We start from the raw sequence: 20,005 nt of genomic DNA, 5'->3' as shown, positions 1-20,005 counted from the left end.
ACTTGTGAGGCATCTGTATCAAACTAGACACTCTAATGTACTTGTCCTCTTGCTCAGTTGTGCACCGGGGCCTCCCACTCCTCCTTCTATTCTGGGGTTAGTGTTAGAGAGTTGTACGAGATCTTCAGTTTCTTGGCAATTTCTTACATGGAATAGCCTTCATTTCTCAGAACAAGAATGGACTGACAAGTTTCAGAAGAAAGTTATTTGTTTCTGGCCATTTTGAGCCTGTAATCGAACCCACAAATGCTGTTAGTGCAGACACTCAACTAGTCTAAAGAAGGCAAGTTTTATTGCTTCCTTAATCAGCACAACCGTTTTCAGCTGTGCTAATATAATTGCAAAAGGGTTTTCTAATGATCAATTAGTCTTTTAAAGTGATTGACTTGGATTAGCTAACACAACGTGCCATTGGAAAACAGGAGTGATGATTGCTGATAATGGGCCTCTGTACGCCTATGTAGATATCCAATTAAAAATCTGCCGTTTCCAACTACAATAGTCATTTACAACATTAACAATGTCTACACTGTATTTCTGATCCATTTTATGTTTTTCGTTCAAAAACAGCTATTTCACATGTGAAACTGCAAAATGTACAATGTTGTTAGGGTGGAAAGAATTCAGCTTCATATAATAGATTACTTGCACACACACACACACACACACACACACACACACACACACACACACACACACACACACACACACACACACACACACACACACACACACACACACACACACACACGTGACATGGTAGTGAGCGCTTTGGGAGTTATCCTGTGAGTGACATTCTGAGGGCCTATAAACAGAGTAGACAGACAGTGTCATTAAAGTGACAGTAAAATAAAAGCTGGCGAGTTATACCTACACTTATGGAATGCATCAATCTCTCATTTTCCTCTATAAAAACAGACTGCGTTGTTCTACAGATAAGCTACATGGATCGGAGAGGCACACAAGCTCACGGGTGAAAAATGTGTTGCGTAACTAACTGATCGTTGGACTTGAGACTACCTGTGTGAAGGATGTCATCCAATGCTTCATGTGGCCTAACAGCATTGATGACACAGGCTGATACCTCTCACTGGCTGTACGCTGCACATACCATTTCACTGTGGAGAAAACTGAGTATTAAGCATGCACAGCAGGGTTGGGTTCAATTTCAATTGCAGTAAATTCAGAAAGTGATTGGATAAACATTTGGAATCAATTTTATCTTCGATACACTGAGAAGTCAGTGAAAATAAAAACACTTTTTTTTCAATTATTGAATTGGAATTTCAGTTCCCTTCCTCAAATTGACACCAACCCTGGTGCACAGTGCTATTGTTGGTAGTAAGAATACAAGGGAAGTATTCTTGGACATGTACAGTGCAGATTACAATGGATCCCACTCAGCCCATGAAATGTTGCCTTTCCAGTCCCGAGAGCTGGTGTCTGTAGACAGAGCAGAAAAGCTCCGTGATGATGATAAAAGCTTATGTTTTTTACCTTTATTTAACCAGGCAAGTCAGTTAAGAACAAATTCTTATTTTCAATGATGGCCTAGGAACAGTGGGTTAACTGCCTGTTCAGGGGCAGAACGACAGAGTTGTACCTTGTCAGCTCGGGGATTTGAACTTGCAACCTTCCGGTTACTAGTCCAACGCTCTAACCACTAGGCTACCCTGCCGCGTGAAGGTCTGTGTAGTAGTAAATTGAACCCCAATGTCACTACAGTACTGCCGTCATCATCTCCCGGAGACAAACAGACAACAGCTTAAAGGGGCGAGTTCAGGGAAAGTACATCTTTAGATATTTGCTTCCTTAATTGAAAGCAGTCTAAGAACTGACTGCAAATCAAACTCTATACTTTTGTTAAACTAGCCAACTAATTTGTCTAATATCGTTTAAACTGTATGTTGTGTTCTTGTATATATTCTACCACAACAGGATTAATTACTACTTTGTATTTCTAGCCTGTTATATTTGGGATTTTGCTTCTACTTTGACTTTAATATGGGACTTTTAACTATTGATATTGATATTTGGTCTGCGCTGTTGAGGAGAGTTTGAAAGTTAGCATTTCACTGTACCATTTACACTTGCTGTATCCTGTATCGAATACACTTTGATTTGATCGTGCTAATATTAGCATTTTCAGAACCCCCCCCCAAAAAAAGAAGCAATATAAGTCCATGTAAATCCGTTGATCAAAAAAAAAAAGGGATGGCAGGAACTCAAAGTTGGTGTAAAAAAAAGTCAGTTAAAATGTTTTCTGAACTGTAGCAATGAGGCTTTCTCAACAGATTCACCGTGATTCTCCTAGAACTCAGCTATGTTGGCCACTGTGGATGCGTTTGTGCATTTAGAGCACCTTTGATAAATATCCCATGAGTGTTGGAGACAAAGACAGGTGTGCAGATAGTCAGGGACAGGCGCCTGGATGGATAAGTTGGACGGGCTTTTCATTTCCATAGGCGGGCACGTTTTTTCACAGCACCTCCTGTGTGCCAGCACCTGTTAATATGTCTAGTAGTAAAGACCAAAGGCAGACAATGTGTTTTTCAAGTCTGGGGAAGCTTACAATTTACCGATCTGCGTGCCAGTTATGATTATTTTTTATAATGCACGTTTTTGTGGAACAGTTTAATTTCAATAATAACGTTTTTGTTTGTCAAAATAATTGTCTCGTGGTTAATCATCAAAGTCTGAAGTAAAAATGTAACTATGACGAGAGCACCAGCCTCTGCCATATGGACACGTTAATATACTGTGATCCGTTGGCGGCTAAAGAAATGAGAGCAGTAGACCTACAACTCAGTCATCAACTACATAAAATACGTAGGCCTGAAGCCGACAAATAAAAACAGTAGAAAATATCCTGATGAAAATTCTGGTTCTTTCAATCACATTCATCTCTCTACTCTTCCTTTCTATCAGTCTTGACCTGAGCTACTGTATATTGTATCAAATCATCACTGGGTCCGGCCTGAAGCTGTCGCTATGTAACTTGAAACATTGTTTCAACTAGCCTATTCCGGGCCCTCAGAGTTTCCAACGACAGCTGTTTTTTATTTTATTATGTATCCCCATTAGTACCTGCCAAGACAGCAACTACTCTTCCTGGGGTTTATTATGGATCCCCATTAGTACCTGCCAAGACAGCAACTACTCTTCCTGGGGTTTATTATGGAGCCCCATTAGTTCCTGCCAAGACAGCAACTACTCTTCCTGGGGTTTATTATGGATCCCCATTAGTACCTGCCAAGACAGCAGCTACTCTTCCTGGGGTTTATTATGTATCCCCATTAGTACCTGCCAAGACAGCAACTACTCTTCCTGGGGTTTATTATGTATCCCCATTAGTACCTGCCAAGAAAGCAACTACTCTTCCTGGGGTTTATTATGGATCCCCATTAGTACCTGCCAAGACAGCAACTACTCTTCCTGGGGTTTATTATGGATCCCCATTAGTACCTGCCAAGAAAGCAACTACTCTTCCTGGGGTTTATTATGTATCCCCATTAGTACCTGCCAAGACAGCAACTACTCTTCCTGGGGTTTATTATGGATCCCCATTAGTACCTGCCAAGAAAGCAACTACTCTTCCTGGGGTTTATTATGTATCCCCATTAGTACCTGCCAAGAAAGCAACTACTCTTCCTGGGGTTTATTATGTATCCCCATTAGTACCTGCCAAGAAAGCAACTACTCTTCCTGGGGTTTATTATGGAGCCCCATTAGTACCTGCCAAGACAGCAACTACTCTTCCTGGGGTTTATTATGGATCCCCATTAGTACCTGCCAAGACAGCAACTACTCTTCCTGGGGTTTATTATGGATCCCCATTAGTACCTGCCAAGAAAGCAACTACTCTTCCTGGGGTTTATTATGTATCCCCATTAGTACCTGCCAAGAAAGCAACTACTCTTCCTGGGGTTTATTATGGATCCCCATTAGTACCTGCCAAGAAAGCAACTACTCTTCCTGGGGTTTATTATGTATCCCCATTAGTACCTGCCAAGAAAGCAACTACTCTTCCTGGGGTTTATTATGTATCCCCATTAGTACCTGCCAAGACAGCAACTACTCTTCCTGGGGTTTATTATGGATCCCCATTAGTACCTGCCAAGACAGCAACTACTCTTCCTGGGGTTTATTATGGATCCCCAATAGTACCTGCCAAGAAAGCAACTACTCTTCCTGGGGTTTATTATGTATCCCCATTAGTACCTGCCAAGAAAGCAACTACTCTTCCTGGGGTTTATTATGGATCCCCATTAGTACCTGCCAAGAAAGCAACTACTCTTCCTGGGGTTTATTATGGATCCCCATTAGTACCTGCCAAGAAAGCAACTACTCTTCCTGGGGTTTATTATGGATCCCCATTAGTACCTGCCAAGAAAGCAACTACTCTTCCTGGGGTTTATTATGGATCCCCATTAGTACCTGCCAAGAAAGCAACTACTCTTCCTGGGGTTTATTATGGAGCCCCATTAGTACCTGCCAAGAAAGCAACTACTCTTCCCGGGGTTTATTATGGATCCCCATTAGTACCTGCCAAGAAAGCAACTACTCTTCCTGGGGTTTATTATGGATCCCCATTAGTACCTGCCAAGAAAGCAACTACTCTTCCTGGGGTTTATTATGGATCCCCATTAGTACCTGCCAAGAAAGCAACTACTCTTCCTGGGGTTTATTATGGATCCCCATTAGTACCTGCCAAGAAAGCAACTACTCTTCCTGGGGTTTATTATGGATCCCCATTAGTACCTGCCAAGAAAGCAACTACTCTTCCTGGGGTTTATTATGGATCCCCATTAGTACCTGCCAAGACAGCAGCTACCCTTCCTGGGGTTTATTATGTATCCCCATTAGCTGCTGTCAAGGCAGCAGCTACTCTTCCTGGGCTTTATTATGTATCCCCATTAGTACCTGCCAAGACAGCGGCTACTCTTCCTGGGGTTTATTATGTATCCCCATTAGCTGCTGTCAAGGCAGCAGCTACTCTTCCTCGGGTTTATTATGGATCCCCATTAGTTCCTGCCAAGGCAGCAGCTACTCTTCCTGGGGTTTATTATGGATCCCTAGTAGTTCCTGCCAAGGCAGCAGCTACTCTTCCTGGGGTTTATTATGGAGCCCCATTAGTTCCTGCCAAGAAAGCAGCTACTCTTCCTGGGGTCCAGCAAAATTAAGGCAGTTATACAATTTCAAAAACATTACAATACATTCACAGATTTCACAACACACTTTGTGCTCTCAGACCCCTACTCCACCACTACCGCATATCTACAACACAAAATCCATGTGTACGTGTTTGTGTTGTGCGTTTGTTATCGTGTGTGTGTATAGTGTGTGTATTCATGTGTTTGTGCCTATGTTTGTGTTGCTTCACAGTCCCCGCTGTTCCATAAGGTGTATTTGCATCTGTTTTTAAATAATTTTACTGCTTGCATCAGTTACCTGATGTGGAATAGAGTTCCATGTAGTCATGGCTCTATGTAGTACTGTGCACCTCCCACAGTCTGTTCTGGACTTGGGGACTGTGAAGAGACCTCTTGTGGCATGTCTTGTGGGGTATGCATGGGTGTCTGAGCTGTGCGCCAGTAGTTTAGACAGACAGCTCTGTGTATTCAACATGTCAATACCTCTCATAAATACAAGTAGTTATGAAGTCAATCTCTCCTCCACTATGAGCCAGAAGAGATTGACATGCATATAATTAATGTTAGCTCTCTGTATACATCCAAGGGCCATCCATGCTGCCCTACACTGAGCCAATTGCAATTTTCCTACAGTAAGTCTCTCCTTGTGGCACCTAACCACGCGACCGAACAGTAGTCCAGGTGCGACAAAACTAGGGCCTGTAGGACCTGCCTTGTTGCCTTGTTGATAGTGTTGTTAAGAAGGTAGAGCAGCACTTTACTATAGACAGACTTCTCCCCATCTTAGCTACTGTTGTATCAATATGTTTTGACCATGACAGTTTACAATCTAGTGTTACTCCAAGCAGTTTAGTCACCCCACCTTGCTCAATTTCCACATTATTCATTACAAGATTTAGTTGATATTGATATTTTGCTCTTTCACACCGAAGTTTGGTGATTATCAAGGCCGGGAGTGTTGGAAAGATTTTTCAAATACTGAGGAACTATAACAATGGCTGAAAAAAATAATAAAATACTTTGTTGACTTGTGTGAAGAAAACAATACTGAGAAGTGATGAACGTGGTGAGTTAAGACAATCAGAAATCAGACGTTACCAAATGGGCTCTTTCTTACATACAGTATGCATATGCATTCTGGAAAGAGACGCACCATATCTTAGTCACCCCTCCCCTTCTTCTTGATACAACATTTACAATTATACTCAAGACACATTATCTTCACATATATTTGAGATGTTTATCACTGACATCCACAACTCAATCAGCTAGACCTATTACCACGACCCACTACCCAAATTGTGGGCTTCCCAAATATGCAAACTGTAGGTCTACGCAGTTGTGATTTGAAGCAATTCACAGCTCTTTTTAAAAGAAGCTAACGATCCTCTGTGGCTAAGACATGCTCCCTGGTGGAGTATTTTAAAGGACTTTATTTAGACAGGAGTAATTATATAATTTAGAGAAACATCTATTTACTTTAGAGCAATCCAGCAACCAAACAGTGCACCCCCAACTTTTCTTTCCAATTCGTAAGAGGCTGAAACAAGAGATGTGTATATAATGACGAGATGCTCATGTCTCCTCCCTAACAATGGGAATCTTTGTCCCAAAGGTGGGAAGGCAGGAGACAAGCTTAGGTCTGCATATTATTCCCATAGAAAACATTGGGCTTATTTCGGACAGAGTTTGGGGAGAGTGAGAGCTCTTGCTTCGCCTCTTCCTCTCTGCTAAAACTGTGTCACCAGAGAAATCCTCCAAACGTGTGAAACATCTCCCCTCTATATGTAGCCCATGTATCTCTGATGCTGTCTGATCAGAAATAGTATGTCATACTCTTTTGGTCCAGACAGCATCAGATACATGTGCTACACATACTGAGGGGTTCTGTTTTGCTCGCTCAAATGCTTTAACTAAGATTGTTGTGTATTTTTGTCGGCTCGTGTCTCGGGCAAATACATTATCAATATTTATATTTTATTTGGATGGGCAAGGAGGTACGGCAGGGTCGGCCAGGCCCCGTAAGGCCCGCCCATAACGCAGGCCCTGCAGACAGTGTGGGCCTTGGAAATGTACACAGAGCTGTTATATTCTGCAGCCAGAAGACTCCTTACTTCAACTCAATTCAATAAAAACAAATATATATTTATCCCAGAGGAGCAATTCATTGTTAATTGAGCTGTCTGTTATAAGCACATGAAATCATGATAAAATTGATGTCATAGGAAATGACTACGACTGGTTATGACAAATTCTAAGAAGAAGAAGTATCTATCTTTTCATCTTGCTGTCTAGCTAAGCGTATATTTATGTTTGTATCACAACTGTGTTAGATCATTTATTATAGACTGTCAGCCGGTGTTGAGATACAAAGGTTCAAGTCAAGTGTTACAGGAGGAGTCTCCTCAGGCTCCTCTTCGATGCCAAGCGAAGGTTTTATTAGTAACTAATCAGAGATCAGAACCGGTCTGAGGCGGTTGGTTGGGGCTACTCCCTCACTGCAGCCCACGTGGATGTGAGTCACTGTGTATATAAATCGCACAGCACCACCTCAGAGCATCTCTATTCAGGGTACACCACTTCAACAAATATATCCCAACTCCAACCCTCACCCATGAAACCCCAGACCTCAACCATGATACCCCAACCCTCAACCATGATACCCCCAACCCTCACTCATGATACACCCCCGACCCCAACCCTCACTCATGATACACCCCCGACCCCAACCCTCACTCATGATACCCCGAGTCCCAACACTCACTCATGATACCCCCGACCCCGACCCCAACCCTCAACCATGATACCCCCGACCCCAACCCTCACTCATGATACCCCGAGTCCCAACACTCACTCATGATACCCCCGACCCCGACCCCAACCCTCAACCATGATACCCCCGACCCCAACCCTCAACCATGATGCCCCAACCCTCACCCATGATACCACAACCCTCAACCATGATACGCCCTGAGCCCCAACCCTCACCCATGATGTCCCATGACACCCCCTGAGCCCCAACCCTCACTCATGATGCCCCATGACACCCCCTGAGCCCCAACCCTCACTCATGACGCCCCATGACACCCCCTGAGCCACACAGACACACACACACCCACACATACACACACACACACACCCACACACACACACATATACAGTACAGTTCATGCTACACACACACATCACAATTGCTGCTACCAGACTCTTATTATGAATACTAAATACTGCACAATTGAAACACTTGCCCCCCAATCCTCCCGTCCCCAAAAGCTTTGACTATAAATTGTGCCTTCCTGTATTATACTTAAGCTAAAATGTTTATTCTATTCTATTGAGACATATTACTTTACGTTGGCATTCTTATATTTTATTATTGTCTTATTGTTGTTGCATTGTCCAGAAGGAAGCTTTAAGGAAGCATTTCATTGGATGGTGTATGCCATGTCTCGTACATACGACTAATAAAACATGAAACTTGAAAGGGGAGACTTCACCCCACAGCCTGTAGCACTCGTGGTGCACGGAACCACTCGGGACATAAAGTGCTTTCTCTAGTCAAACTGCTATGTGGAAACATGATGTGCCTCTTTGTGTGTGGGGTGTTTTCCTTATCGAGATCAATATTACAGCAGAACCTTGTTTTTTTACACGATTGAAAATAAAGCGTAATCAAGCTAAATGTGTTTATGTTTATGACTTATCAGGACCTAGTATCCATTTGGCTTTATACTTGGCTGTGTTTGTGTTGCTGTACTGTTCCACTGTGGGCTCAGTCACAAAGGAGGCTTATCAAGCAGCGCAATTATTTTCAAACGGTCTTTTCAGCAGGAGAGATGCAAACACTGATAACGGAACAGGAACTATGGGAGAAATTAACTCTGCAACACAAAATATTTTTCATCTGAGATCTGAGTGTTTCTGTGTGGTGTGTGTGTGGTGTGTGTGTGTGTGTGTGTGTGTGTGTGTGTGTGTGTGTGTGTGTGTGTGTGTGTGTGTGTGTGTGTGTGTGTGTGTGTGTGTGTGTGTGTGTGGAGGCAATCAAGCTGGAGTGCCTGTAAGAAGCAGAATGTGTTACCTCCTAAACACCTCACACACACACACACACACACACACACACACACACACACACACACACACACACACACACACACACACACACACACACACACACCGAGAGTGGGCAACGCCCACAAGGCACGACCATGGCCATTTATCAGAACAAAATAAATAATGTAATTAAGGAGAATAGGTTTCTAATTTAACCCTCTTTGGGAAACAAGGTATTTCTCCCCGTATTGGCCAGTAAACATATAGGATAATAACAGCAATACACAAAGCCTGTTCTATTGAAGGAGATTAAACATTTGACAACAGTGCCAATGAACATTTTATAGACACAATAATTCAAAATGGGAAATAGAGTATGAACAAGGAAACATTGTTTCTGAATGGAATATCTATTTCCTCCCTTTCCATCATTCTTTTCCAACTTTCCTTCCCAATAACACTGACATCCCGGTCTTCCTATGAGCCTCCAGGCATATCTGGGACTGTTTCGTGTCCGTACGAGACTGAGCAATCCAAACAACTGACCAATCCAAACAACTGACCAATCCAAACAACTGACCAATCCAAACAACTGACCAATCCAAACAACTGAGCAATCCAAACAACTGACCAATCCAAACAATTGACCAATCCAAACAACTGACCAATCCAAACAACTGAGCAATCCAAACAACTGACCAATCCAAACAACTGACCAATCCAAACAATTGAGCAATCCAAACAACTGACCAATCCAAACAACTGAGCAAACCAAACAACTGACCAATCCAAACAACTGACCAATCCAAACAACTACCCAATCCAAACAACTGACCAATCCAAACAACTGAGCAATCCAAACAACTGACCAATCCAAACAACTGACCAATCCAAACAACTGACCAATCCAAACAACTGACCATCTGACAGTCATTGGACGATGACGGGTTGATATACTGCAGAGCTCCATGTGTTTGTTATGGTCCCGTTCTGAACTAGCCTAACTGACAAGATCTTACCGTTTTTATTAGCCTTATCAAACTGAAATCGAGTAAATCTCAATAAGGGAATGGAAATATTATTCATTAGTGAATCGATTCAATTTCCCCCAGCTGCCCATAGCTGCCCGTAAAACTTTATGGAAGCTTGTGAATGTTAACGTAGCACAATGATATTTAATCGTCCATTGTTTTTAGCAAAAGAGCAGCGTTTTCTCGCTCTCGTCTATCGGAGGCTCTGGCTCTTTAAATGTCACTCTCTCGCTCTCCTGCTCTCTGGCTCGCACACACACAAACGTTTTCTCTCTCTCTCCCTTCTCTCCCCGCAACTCTCTTTCTCGTCCATCCCTTCTCTCAGTGAGCTGAGATGAGGACAGGGTAATTGAGGGTAAAACGGTATAGCTGAGCGGCCTGACAGTAGGAGGTTTATAAAATCTCATGGTCGCCATTAGCAGCACCAGGTCTCTGTGTGAAGACTAACAGTAGGTGACAATCCAATGGGTTTAGAGCCCATCTTGAACGCAGGACTATCCAAGCAAGAGACCATTGCAGTGATCATGTTTTGTTGGATTGCATAACTTCTCTCAGTCTACAGATGGACGTTTTCCCAAAGTTGATCAACCTGAGTGTGACCGGCAAGACAGCAGAAATGGGAGAGGAACTCTTTCACATAGTGAGGACCCTGGGACTAAACACCTCCCTCTGCAACTGGATCCTGGACTACCTGACGGCCGGCCTCCATGTGTTAAGGGTAGGCAACAACACATCTGCCATGATGATCCTCAACACTGAGGCCCCTCAGGGGTGTGTACTTAGTCCCCCCCTGTACTCCCTGTTCACTCATGACTGCACGGCCAAATACGACTCCAACACCAACATTAAGTTTGCTGATGACACAACACTGGTATGCCTGATCACCGACAACGATGAGACAGCCAACAGGGAGCAGGTCAGAGAACTAGCAGTGTGGTGCCAGGACAACAACCTCTCCCACAATGTGATCAAGGCAAAGGAGCTGATCACGGACTACAGGGAAAGGGGGGCTGAACAGGCCCCCATTAACATCATCGGGGCTGCAGTGGACTAGGTTGAGAGTTTCAAGTTCCTTGGTGTCCACATCACCAACAAACTAACATGGCCCAACCACACCAAGACAGTTGTGAAGAGGGCACGACAAAAAAAAATCCCCCTCAGGAGACTGAAAAGATTTGGCATGGGTCCCCAGATCCTCAAAAATTTCTACAGCTGCACCATCGAGAGCATCCTGACCTGTTGCATTAACGCCTGGTATGACACCTGCTCAGCATCGGACCGAAAGGCAGTGCATACAGTAGTAGGGTAGGGTAGTGCGTACGGCCCAGTACATCACTGGGGCCAAGCTTCCTGCCATCCAGGACCTATATAATAAGCAGTGTCAGAGGGAAGCCCATAAAAATGTCAGAGACTCCAGTCATACAAGTCATAGACTGTTTTCTCTGCTACCGCACGGCAAGCGGTACCGGAGTGCCAAGTCTAGGACCAAAAGGCTCGTTAACAGCTTCTACCCCCAAGCCATAATACTGCTGAACAACTAATCAAATGGCCACCAGACTATTTACATTGACCCCCCCATTTGTTTTGTACACTGCTGCTACTCACTGTTAATTATCTATGCATAGTCACTTCAACGTCTACCTACATGTACAAATGACCTCTCCCCTGTACCCCCGCACACTGACTCGGTACTGGTCCCCCTGTATTTGGCCTCGTTATTGTTATCTTATTGTGTAACTTTTAATTACTTTTTACTTTAGTTTATTTGATGAATATTTTCTTAACTCTTCTTGAACTGCACTGTTGGTTAAGGACTTGTAAATAAGCATTTCATGGTAAGGTCTACACTTGTTGTATTCGGCGCTTGTGACAAATAAAGTTGGATTTGATTTGATTTGATTTGATACCATTTTGCACCATTAAAACCAATTTTTACATGCTTACATTTTCAGACGGTTGACATGACACACAAAGCTAGTTCAAAGTTATCGGTATTGCATTACTAAAGTGCTGCAATGTGACAGCCATCTTCAAACTGAGAGAATGAGCCAAGTAAAGCCCCCTCCAGCCAAACTCTCCCCTGACCCGGACGACGCTGGGCCAAACCCTCCCCTAACCTGGACGACACTGGGCCAAACCCTCCCTTAACGACCAAACCCTCCCTTAACGACTTAACGACCAAACCCTCCCTTAACGACTTAACGACCAAACCCTCCCTTAACGACTTAACGACCAAACCCTCCCTTAACGTCTTAACGACCAAACTCTCCCCTTACCCGGACGACGCTGGGCCAAACCCTCCCCTAACCAGGACGACGCTGGGCCAAACCCTCCCCTAACCCGGACGACGCTGGGACAATTGTGCACTGCCCAATGGGACTCCCGGTCACGGCTGGTAATTCCACAGCCCGGGATCGAACCCCAGGCTGTAGTGATGCCACAACACTACGATGCAGTGCCTTAGACCACTGCGTTAATCGGGAGGCCACAGCAGTGCTTTCTTATCTAAAACCAGTCAAAAGGCTGTGCCTCACATTCATCTAAGATTTTTTTTTTAAACACCTGACCCGCACCAAAAATATATACAGTGCCTTGCGAAAGTATTCGGCCCCCTTGAACTTTGCGACCTTTTGCCACATTTCAGGCTGCAAACATAAAGATATAAAACTGTATTTTTTTGTGAAGAATCAACAACAAGTGGGACACAATCATGAAGTGGAACGACAATTATTGGATAATTCAAACTTTTTTAACAAATCAAAAACTGAAAAATTGGGCGTGCAAAATTATTCAGCCCCCTTAAATTAATACTTTGTAGCGCCACCTTTTGCTGCGATTACAGTCGCTTGGGGTATGTCTCTATCAGTTTTGCACATCGAGAGACTGACATTTTTTCCCATTCCTCTTTGCAAAACAGCTCGAGCTCAGTGAGGTTGGATGGAGAGCATTTGTGAACAGCAGTTTTCAGTTCTTTCCACAGATTCTCGATTGGATTCAGGTCTGGACTTTGACTTGGCCATTCTAACACCTGGATATGTTTATTTTTGAACCATTCCATTGTAGATTTTGCTTTATGTTTTGGATCATTGTCTTGTTGGAAGACAAATCTCCGTCCCAGTCTCAGGTCTTTTGCAGACTCCATCAGGTTTTCTTCCAGAATGGTCCTGTATTTGGCTCCATCCATCTTCCCATCAATTTGAACCATCTTCCCTGTCCCTGCTGAAGAAAAGCAGGCCCAAACCATGATGCTGCCACCACCATGTTTGACAGTGGGGATGGTGTGTTCAGCTGTGTTGCTTTTACGCCAAACATAACGTTTTGCATTGTTGCCAAAAAGTTCAATTTTGGTTTCATCTGACCAGAGCACCTTCTTCCACATGTTTGGTGTGTCTCCCAGGTGGCTTGTGGCAAACTTTAAACGACACTTTTTATGGATATCTTTAAGAAATGGCTTTCTTCTTGCCACTCTTCCATAAAGGCCAGATTTGTGCAATATACGACTGATTGTTGTCCTATGGACAGAGTCTCCCAACTCAGCTGTAGATCTCTGCAGTTCATCCAGAGTGATCATGGTCCTCTTGGCTGCATCTCTGATCAGTATTCTCCTTGTATGAGCTGAAAGTTTAGAGGGACGGCCAGGTCTTGGTAGATTTGCAGTCTGATACTCCTTCCATTTCAATATTATCGCTTGCACAGTGCTCCTTGGGATGTTTAAAGCTTGGGAAATCTTTTTGTATCCAAATCCGGCTTTAAACTTCTTCACAACAGTATCTCGGACCTGCCTGGTGTGTTCCTTGTTCTTCATGATGCTCTCTGCGCTTTTAACGGACCTCTGAGACTATCACAGTGCAGGTGCATTCACAAAAAAATACAGTTTTATATCTTTATGTTTGAAGCCTGAAATGTGGCAAAAGGTCGCACAGTTCAAGGGGGCCGAATACTTTCGCAAGGCACTGTATAATTGTTAAATGAATCTAAGAACATCTAAGAAGGTTTTTAATACGGTGCTCGTAAAAAAATAATTGTCTGTGTTACAATCGTACCGTCTCACATCTGTCAGTTTGACCTTTTAAACCATGTCTAACATCTGCAGCCCATCTCCTCTCATCAGACCTGCTTTCAAACCAGAGCCTTTGTTGGAAAAATAACTAACAAAGTGTCTCCTTTTCAAACACAAGGAGATACAGAAAGCATTGTTGTCATCTTTTACGTCCTCTTCCTGTGATATCTGGCCTGCCAACAAACCCAAATCAAAGACGAAAAAAGAAAAAAAAACTGCCTTTCTGAGCGAGGCAGTAAAAACTAACAGTAACCGACGAGAATATAGGTTTTTTTTCCATTACACATGTTCACTCATTAAACTCCAGATGGAGTAGGGGCCTATCCACGGCTTTTTCTGCCAGGGAAAGCCATGAAGCACAAAGCCAGCTCTGATAAGGCAACTTCGTGTTTAAGTAGGATTTGAGGAAACGGAGGCCTTTCTCTAAATCTACCCTTAATTTGAGCAATAAAGGAGACGTGGAGAATGTGTTCCCCACAATGGCCGTCAGATCGCACAGACGTTAATGTTAATAATGGCCGTTAAGGAACCTAATGAAGCACGTATCACAGCATGTGTTTCCAATAGGTCAGGATCTACCCCTAAAGAACTGATAGCTCTCAGCTAGCCTAGCGCTCAACCCGTTTTCTTAAAAACAAACTCTCCAACTGAAGAACAATTCAATTAGATCGGCACTTGGCAACGACATTTCCAGCCTAATAAAATAATCGAGAACAAAATTCCACCATTTAAGAAGTTAACAGACCCTCTAGCTGGCAGTGTTGGAATAATACGACCAATGGAAAGACAAATGACCCACTAGAGAAAATATGTGGCATGTGGTTTCATAAGTCCAATCATATTACTAAGTGGATCTATCTTTCATTAGCTTAAAAAAAAGTGCAGGACTTGTTTGTCACTAAGACATTCAGTTAGAGAAGTGGACTACTAATCTGTTTAAGTTATTGAATGTAGCCTATAATTCATATAAATCAATTGGTATACTTAACTAATTGAAATGAATGTTCCGTCAGGCTGTGGCCTTAAAGTAGAACATCTAATGAAAGAAGCAAGACATCAGCCTTCAACTGTCTTTCAAATGAATCCTAGAGATGAACATTGAGTGTACAAAACATTAGGAACACATTTCTAATATTGAGTTGCACCCCCCTTTGGGGCATGGACTCTACAAGGTGTCGAAAGTGTTCCACAGGGATGCTGGCCCAAGTTGACTCCTTCACAACAGTATCTCGGACCTGCCTGGTGTGTTCCTTGTTCTTCATGATGCTCTCTGCGCTTTTAACGGACCTCTGAGACTATCACAGTGCAGGTGCATTTATACGGAGACTTGATTACACACAGGTGGATTGTATTTATCATCATTAGTCATTTAGGTCAACATTGGATCATTCAGAGATCCTCACTGAACTTCTGGAGAGAGTTTGCTGCACTGAAAGTAAAGGGGCTGAATAATTTTGCACGCCCAATTTTTCAGTTTTTGATTTGTTAAAAAAGTTTGAAATATCCAATAAATGTCGTTCCACTTCATGATTGTGTCCCACTTGTTGTTGATTCTTCACAAAAAAATACAGTTTTATATCTTTATGTTTGAAGCCTGAAATATGGCAAAAGGTCGCAAAGTTCAAGGGGGCCGAATACTTTCGCAAGGCACTGTATTTTATACAGTCTTTTTTGCTCATCTTTATCAAGGGTGCCAATAATTCCAGATCCTACTGTATTATACTTACTGACTGACTTTTCTAAGTGGAATCCTACATAGTGTATGCATGGAATTCCCTTGATGTCGAGGAGCATGAAGTCTCATCCATCTCACAGGTCATTGGCCAGGTTTAGATCTTGTTTCTTTTTTTTTTTTACAGATACATGTGTCCTTGAGTTATACACTATGGCTGTGGCATTGAAAGTTTCTTTCGAGACTGTTATTTTTCCCATCAAACCAAAAGCAAACCTCTTTAATCTTTCAGCGCTGAGACAGAGCAAGAGGATATGCCTCCTAAGCGCCAAAACTGCTCTGTCAACACAATGTGTTTTCTTTACTGTTGCTCCAGTCCCAATTTGAGCATGCATGCGTTTTCCTCTTGTCCTCGCTACAGTCAACATAAAGTCCAGTATGCAAACTGGCATAGTGATTTATGAATTCGAGCTTAATGAAGTATTGCTGTCCTAGCTGGTCTGTTTGGTCTGCTAGCAAAGAAGATCAAACCTGGTTCCCAGAACCTAATCCCGAAAAGATCACCCCCGCAAAATCATGATTCGTCAAAATAACCAGTGACCAGCGCATCAAAACGAAATGATGCCCCTAGACGCTGATCTTGGTTCAGTTTTGCATTTTTCCCACTAGTGGTTAAGGTTAGGATTTGGGGAGGGGAAGCTGATCCTAGATCTGTACCTAGGGGCAACTTCCTGCATCACAGCAACAACTCAGCGTAATAAGCACATAGGCCATACTGTGATTGCTATAGCAGATTCCCCTTGAAAAGTACAACTGGGCTCTAAGGACAATTTATGTAATGATATGAATGCAAATATTCCAACTAGGCTCTCACTCTCTTTACCTTTCTCTCTCTCTTTTTACCTCTCTCTCTCTTTACCTCTCTCTCTCTCTCTACTTTTCTTTACCCCTCTCTCTCTCTCTCTCTCTCTCTCTCTCTCTCTCTCTCTCTCTACCCCCCTCTCTCTCACTCTCTCTCTCTCTCTCTCTCTCTCTCTCTCTCTACCCCCCTCTCTCTCTCTCTGTGCCAGTGGACTGAGCTCAGACCAGACGATCTCATCACTAGCTAGAACCTCTTTGCTCTCCTTACTATACGATTTTGATGACACTGAAGAATCCCATTTTATTAATGTATTATTATTATTTTTTACCCCAAACCACAGGACCTGCTCTTCCTCTGTGGAAGATTAGTGCAATGGGCTCTGATTCAAAGTAGTGCACTATAAAGGAAATAGGGAGTCAATTGGTATGCGTACTCTGACAGGTCAAGAAAACCACATCAAAAGGCCTCCAGTGGGTTCAATCCGTTTTCTAATGACAGCACAGGGCGATCCTACCCAATGCAGAGATGAGAGACCACACGTTTCCTATCGTTGTATACAGCGAGCGTGTCTGTTTGACTGTGTCTTACAGCCCCGGGCCCTGGCTAGCATGCACACAGGCCTAATGTTACCAGAACCAAAGTGACCAAACAATTAAAAACACATGACCACAGACAAGAGACTCCAATACATTCAACTTCAGTGTACATCAGCATTCCCCATATGGAGGAGACCAGAGAGCATCGCAACTGGGATTTGTTTCACTTTTCTATCTCAGGGAAGGAAACATACAGCGTGAGTCAACTTAAGATACATTTTTACAATAGCTGTGAACATCTGACTGTGTGTGTGTGTGTGTGTGTGTGTGTGTGTGTGTGTGTGTGTGTGTGTGTGTGTGTGTGTGCGTGCGTGCGTGCGTGTGTGTGCTTGCATGTGCGTGTGTGTGCGTGTGTGTGTGTGCGTGCGTGTGCGTGCGTGTGTGTGTGTGTGTGTGCGTGCGTGCGTGTGCGTGCGTGTGTGTGCGTGTGTGTGTGTGTGTGCGTGCGTGCGTGTGTGTGTATCCAAATGTGACTATCCAAATACAGTGTGACCCTCCATATTGTTGTTTCAGTGTTTACCTTTGCAGGGTGAGGTTGAGGTTGCCAGCGCAGGCCTTGATCTTGTTCTGAGCTTCCAGGTGGTTCATTCCATCAGTACTGATGCCATCAATAGACAGGACCACATCACCCACTGCGATACGTGCCTTGGCTGCCTTTCCCAGCTCCGTGAGCTGAAACAAACAACAACAACACATTTGTTAGAGATGTGTTCATAATGTATACAGTACGTTTTGATAGAAACTGGGCCTTCCCTCGAAGAGAGACATTTTCTTATTTTAAAAGAATGGTGCAAAGTGCCCAAAAAAAACTCTATATAATCTAGCAGTGTGATTTAAATTGAAACTTTTCTTCAACAATATGTGCTATAAAGAGGACTTTATTTATGTATTGCTCAGTTTTCTAAACTCTAGTTAAGTAATCACCTTCTTATAACGCTCATTGCTGAAGAAAAGTTTCACATTAAATCACAATCCCAGAATATGTTGAGGCTATTGCACAGAATTTGTTTTCTTGTTTTGAAAAACTACAAGCTAGACACACTGTCAGACTGGTTATTATCACATGGATAATAACAGACACCAATATTTCATCTGAGGATTTCAACCCTTCTGCATGGTTATGTGATAACCCAGCATGCAAACAAAGTTAAATTATACCACTTAGATTCCGACAGAAAACGCTCTAATTTGAAACAGCTTTTAAAAACACAAAATAACATTTTGGAAGGCCTTAAATAACAGCACAGTCTTATGAAATGGTGGCAATGAATGTTTCACAGCCACAAACACAATAGCATCCCTCTAGTACTGAAGTCAATGCTGTTCGCCATATGGTCGATGAACCATGATATAACTGGGGTTACCACTAGAAAAACATTTCCCAACTGGCAGAAATTATTAGTTGGCATTGGTTGGTGAGAGCAAACACATTCTTGACATAGTTACATCTTCAATTCAAATTGTCTTTTCCTTTTTGCTCTTCGCAGTTTAACAACTACACATGTCCCTTGACTCTGTTTCTGTAAACACACAGCCGTGGTATAAACAACCTCAAACAGACTACATTTCCGTGTATACTGTATACAGAAAAGCTTCTCCTGTCCTGCTTGTCACCTCATAGAGCATGCTGTTGTCAGAGCAGGAAGAGATTCAAGTTTAGTTTATTTTATTTGTATGACAATATTTCAGGTCACAATATTCTGTGTTTTAATGATGTTGTGGGCTGTAAACGCCAAACGAATTTCCCAAGAGGGGGAGAATAAAGGTTTTCCAATCACATCTAGACAGCAATTCCCAACTGTTCATCCTCGTCAATGTCCATCTGCTCTGACCAACTGACGACTCAGTAGTGTCTCATGACTGACTAAACCCAGTCGCTGATGTGGTTATTTGTTCCGAGAATAACCACTGACTAACTATCATCGGCCATATGTATAAAGAGTCGGAATGCTGATCTAGAATGAGATCCACCCTCCCCTCCCAGTCCATGTAATCATATTTGGTATGATCTAAAAGGCACAACTGATCCCAGATCAGTACTCCTATGCTGAGAAGCTTCTGGAATACAGGCCCTACTCTCCAGTTAACTTACTGTCCCTTTGACATGATATTAACAAATGGCTCATAGTGTAGCTGGAACATGATAGGGACTGTTTGCTTGGACAACACGTTCTCATCGGAGTTCTGGAAGAAGAGGAAGTCATACAGGCGAAACCATGTTCTCACGACGATCAACCTACTGTGTTGCCATGGGAAACTGACACATACTGGTTAATACTTCAAAATGGCCCCCTATTCACTATATACTGCACTACGTGTATCCAGAGCTGGAGATGCACCTAGCAAAGTCTTTACAAAATATTATGGTTCCTCTATTCACTCTGAGATGCATTTCAGCACACAGTTTCTACAAAACATGGTTAACGGTTCTATAATAAATCTAAACAGATTTTTGAATGAAAGTACATTCCCAGATCATACCATTGCAGACACATGCAGTACTTGAGGTTGTGGTTAAACCCAGTATTATGGACATTTGCTTCCTTTGACACCATCAAGAGAAACCACAGGGACCACTTCA

General features: G+C 42.9%; 1 protein-coding gene across 20 annotated transcripts in view; it reads right to left on the bottom strand.

The window, feature by feature from the left end:
• pdlim5a (PDZ and LIM domain 5a) overlaps positions 1–20,005 on the bottom strand; it is a 128,745-nt gene that overhangs the window by 72,455 nt on the left and 36,285 nt on the right. For all 20 annotated transcript variants that reach the window (XM_036979372.2, XM_090236938.1, XM_090236942.1 and 17 more), the window contains exon 3: positions 17,945–18,096. In XM_036979372.2, the coding sequence (XP_036835267.2) occupies positions 17,945–18,096 (152 nt within the window). The remainder of the gene's footprint in view (positions 1–17,944; positions 18,097–20,005) is intronic.

The sequence above is a fragment of the Oncorhynchus mykiss genome, chromosome 6 (assembly GCF_057628025.1).
Source record: "Oncorhynchus mykiss isolate SJ-2025 chromosome 6, ASM5762802v1, whole genome shotgun sequence".
NCBI classification, from domain to species: Eukaryota; Metazoa; Chordata; class Actinopteri; order Salmoniformes; family Salmonidae; genus Oncorhynchus; species Oncorhynchus mykiss.
This window is presented reverse-complemented; position numbering and strand designations above follow the sequence as displayed.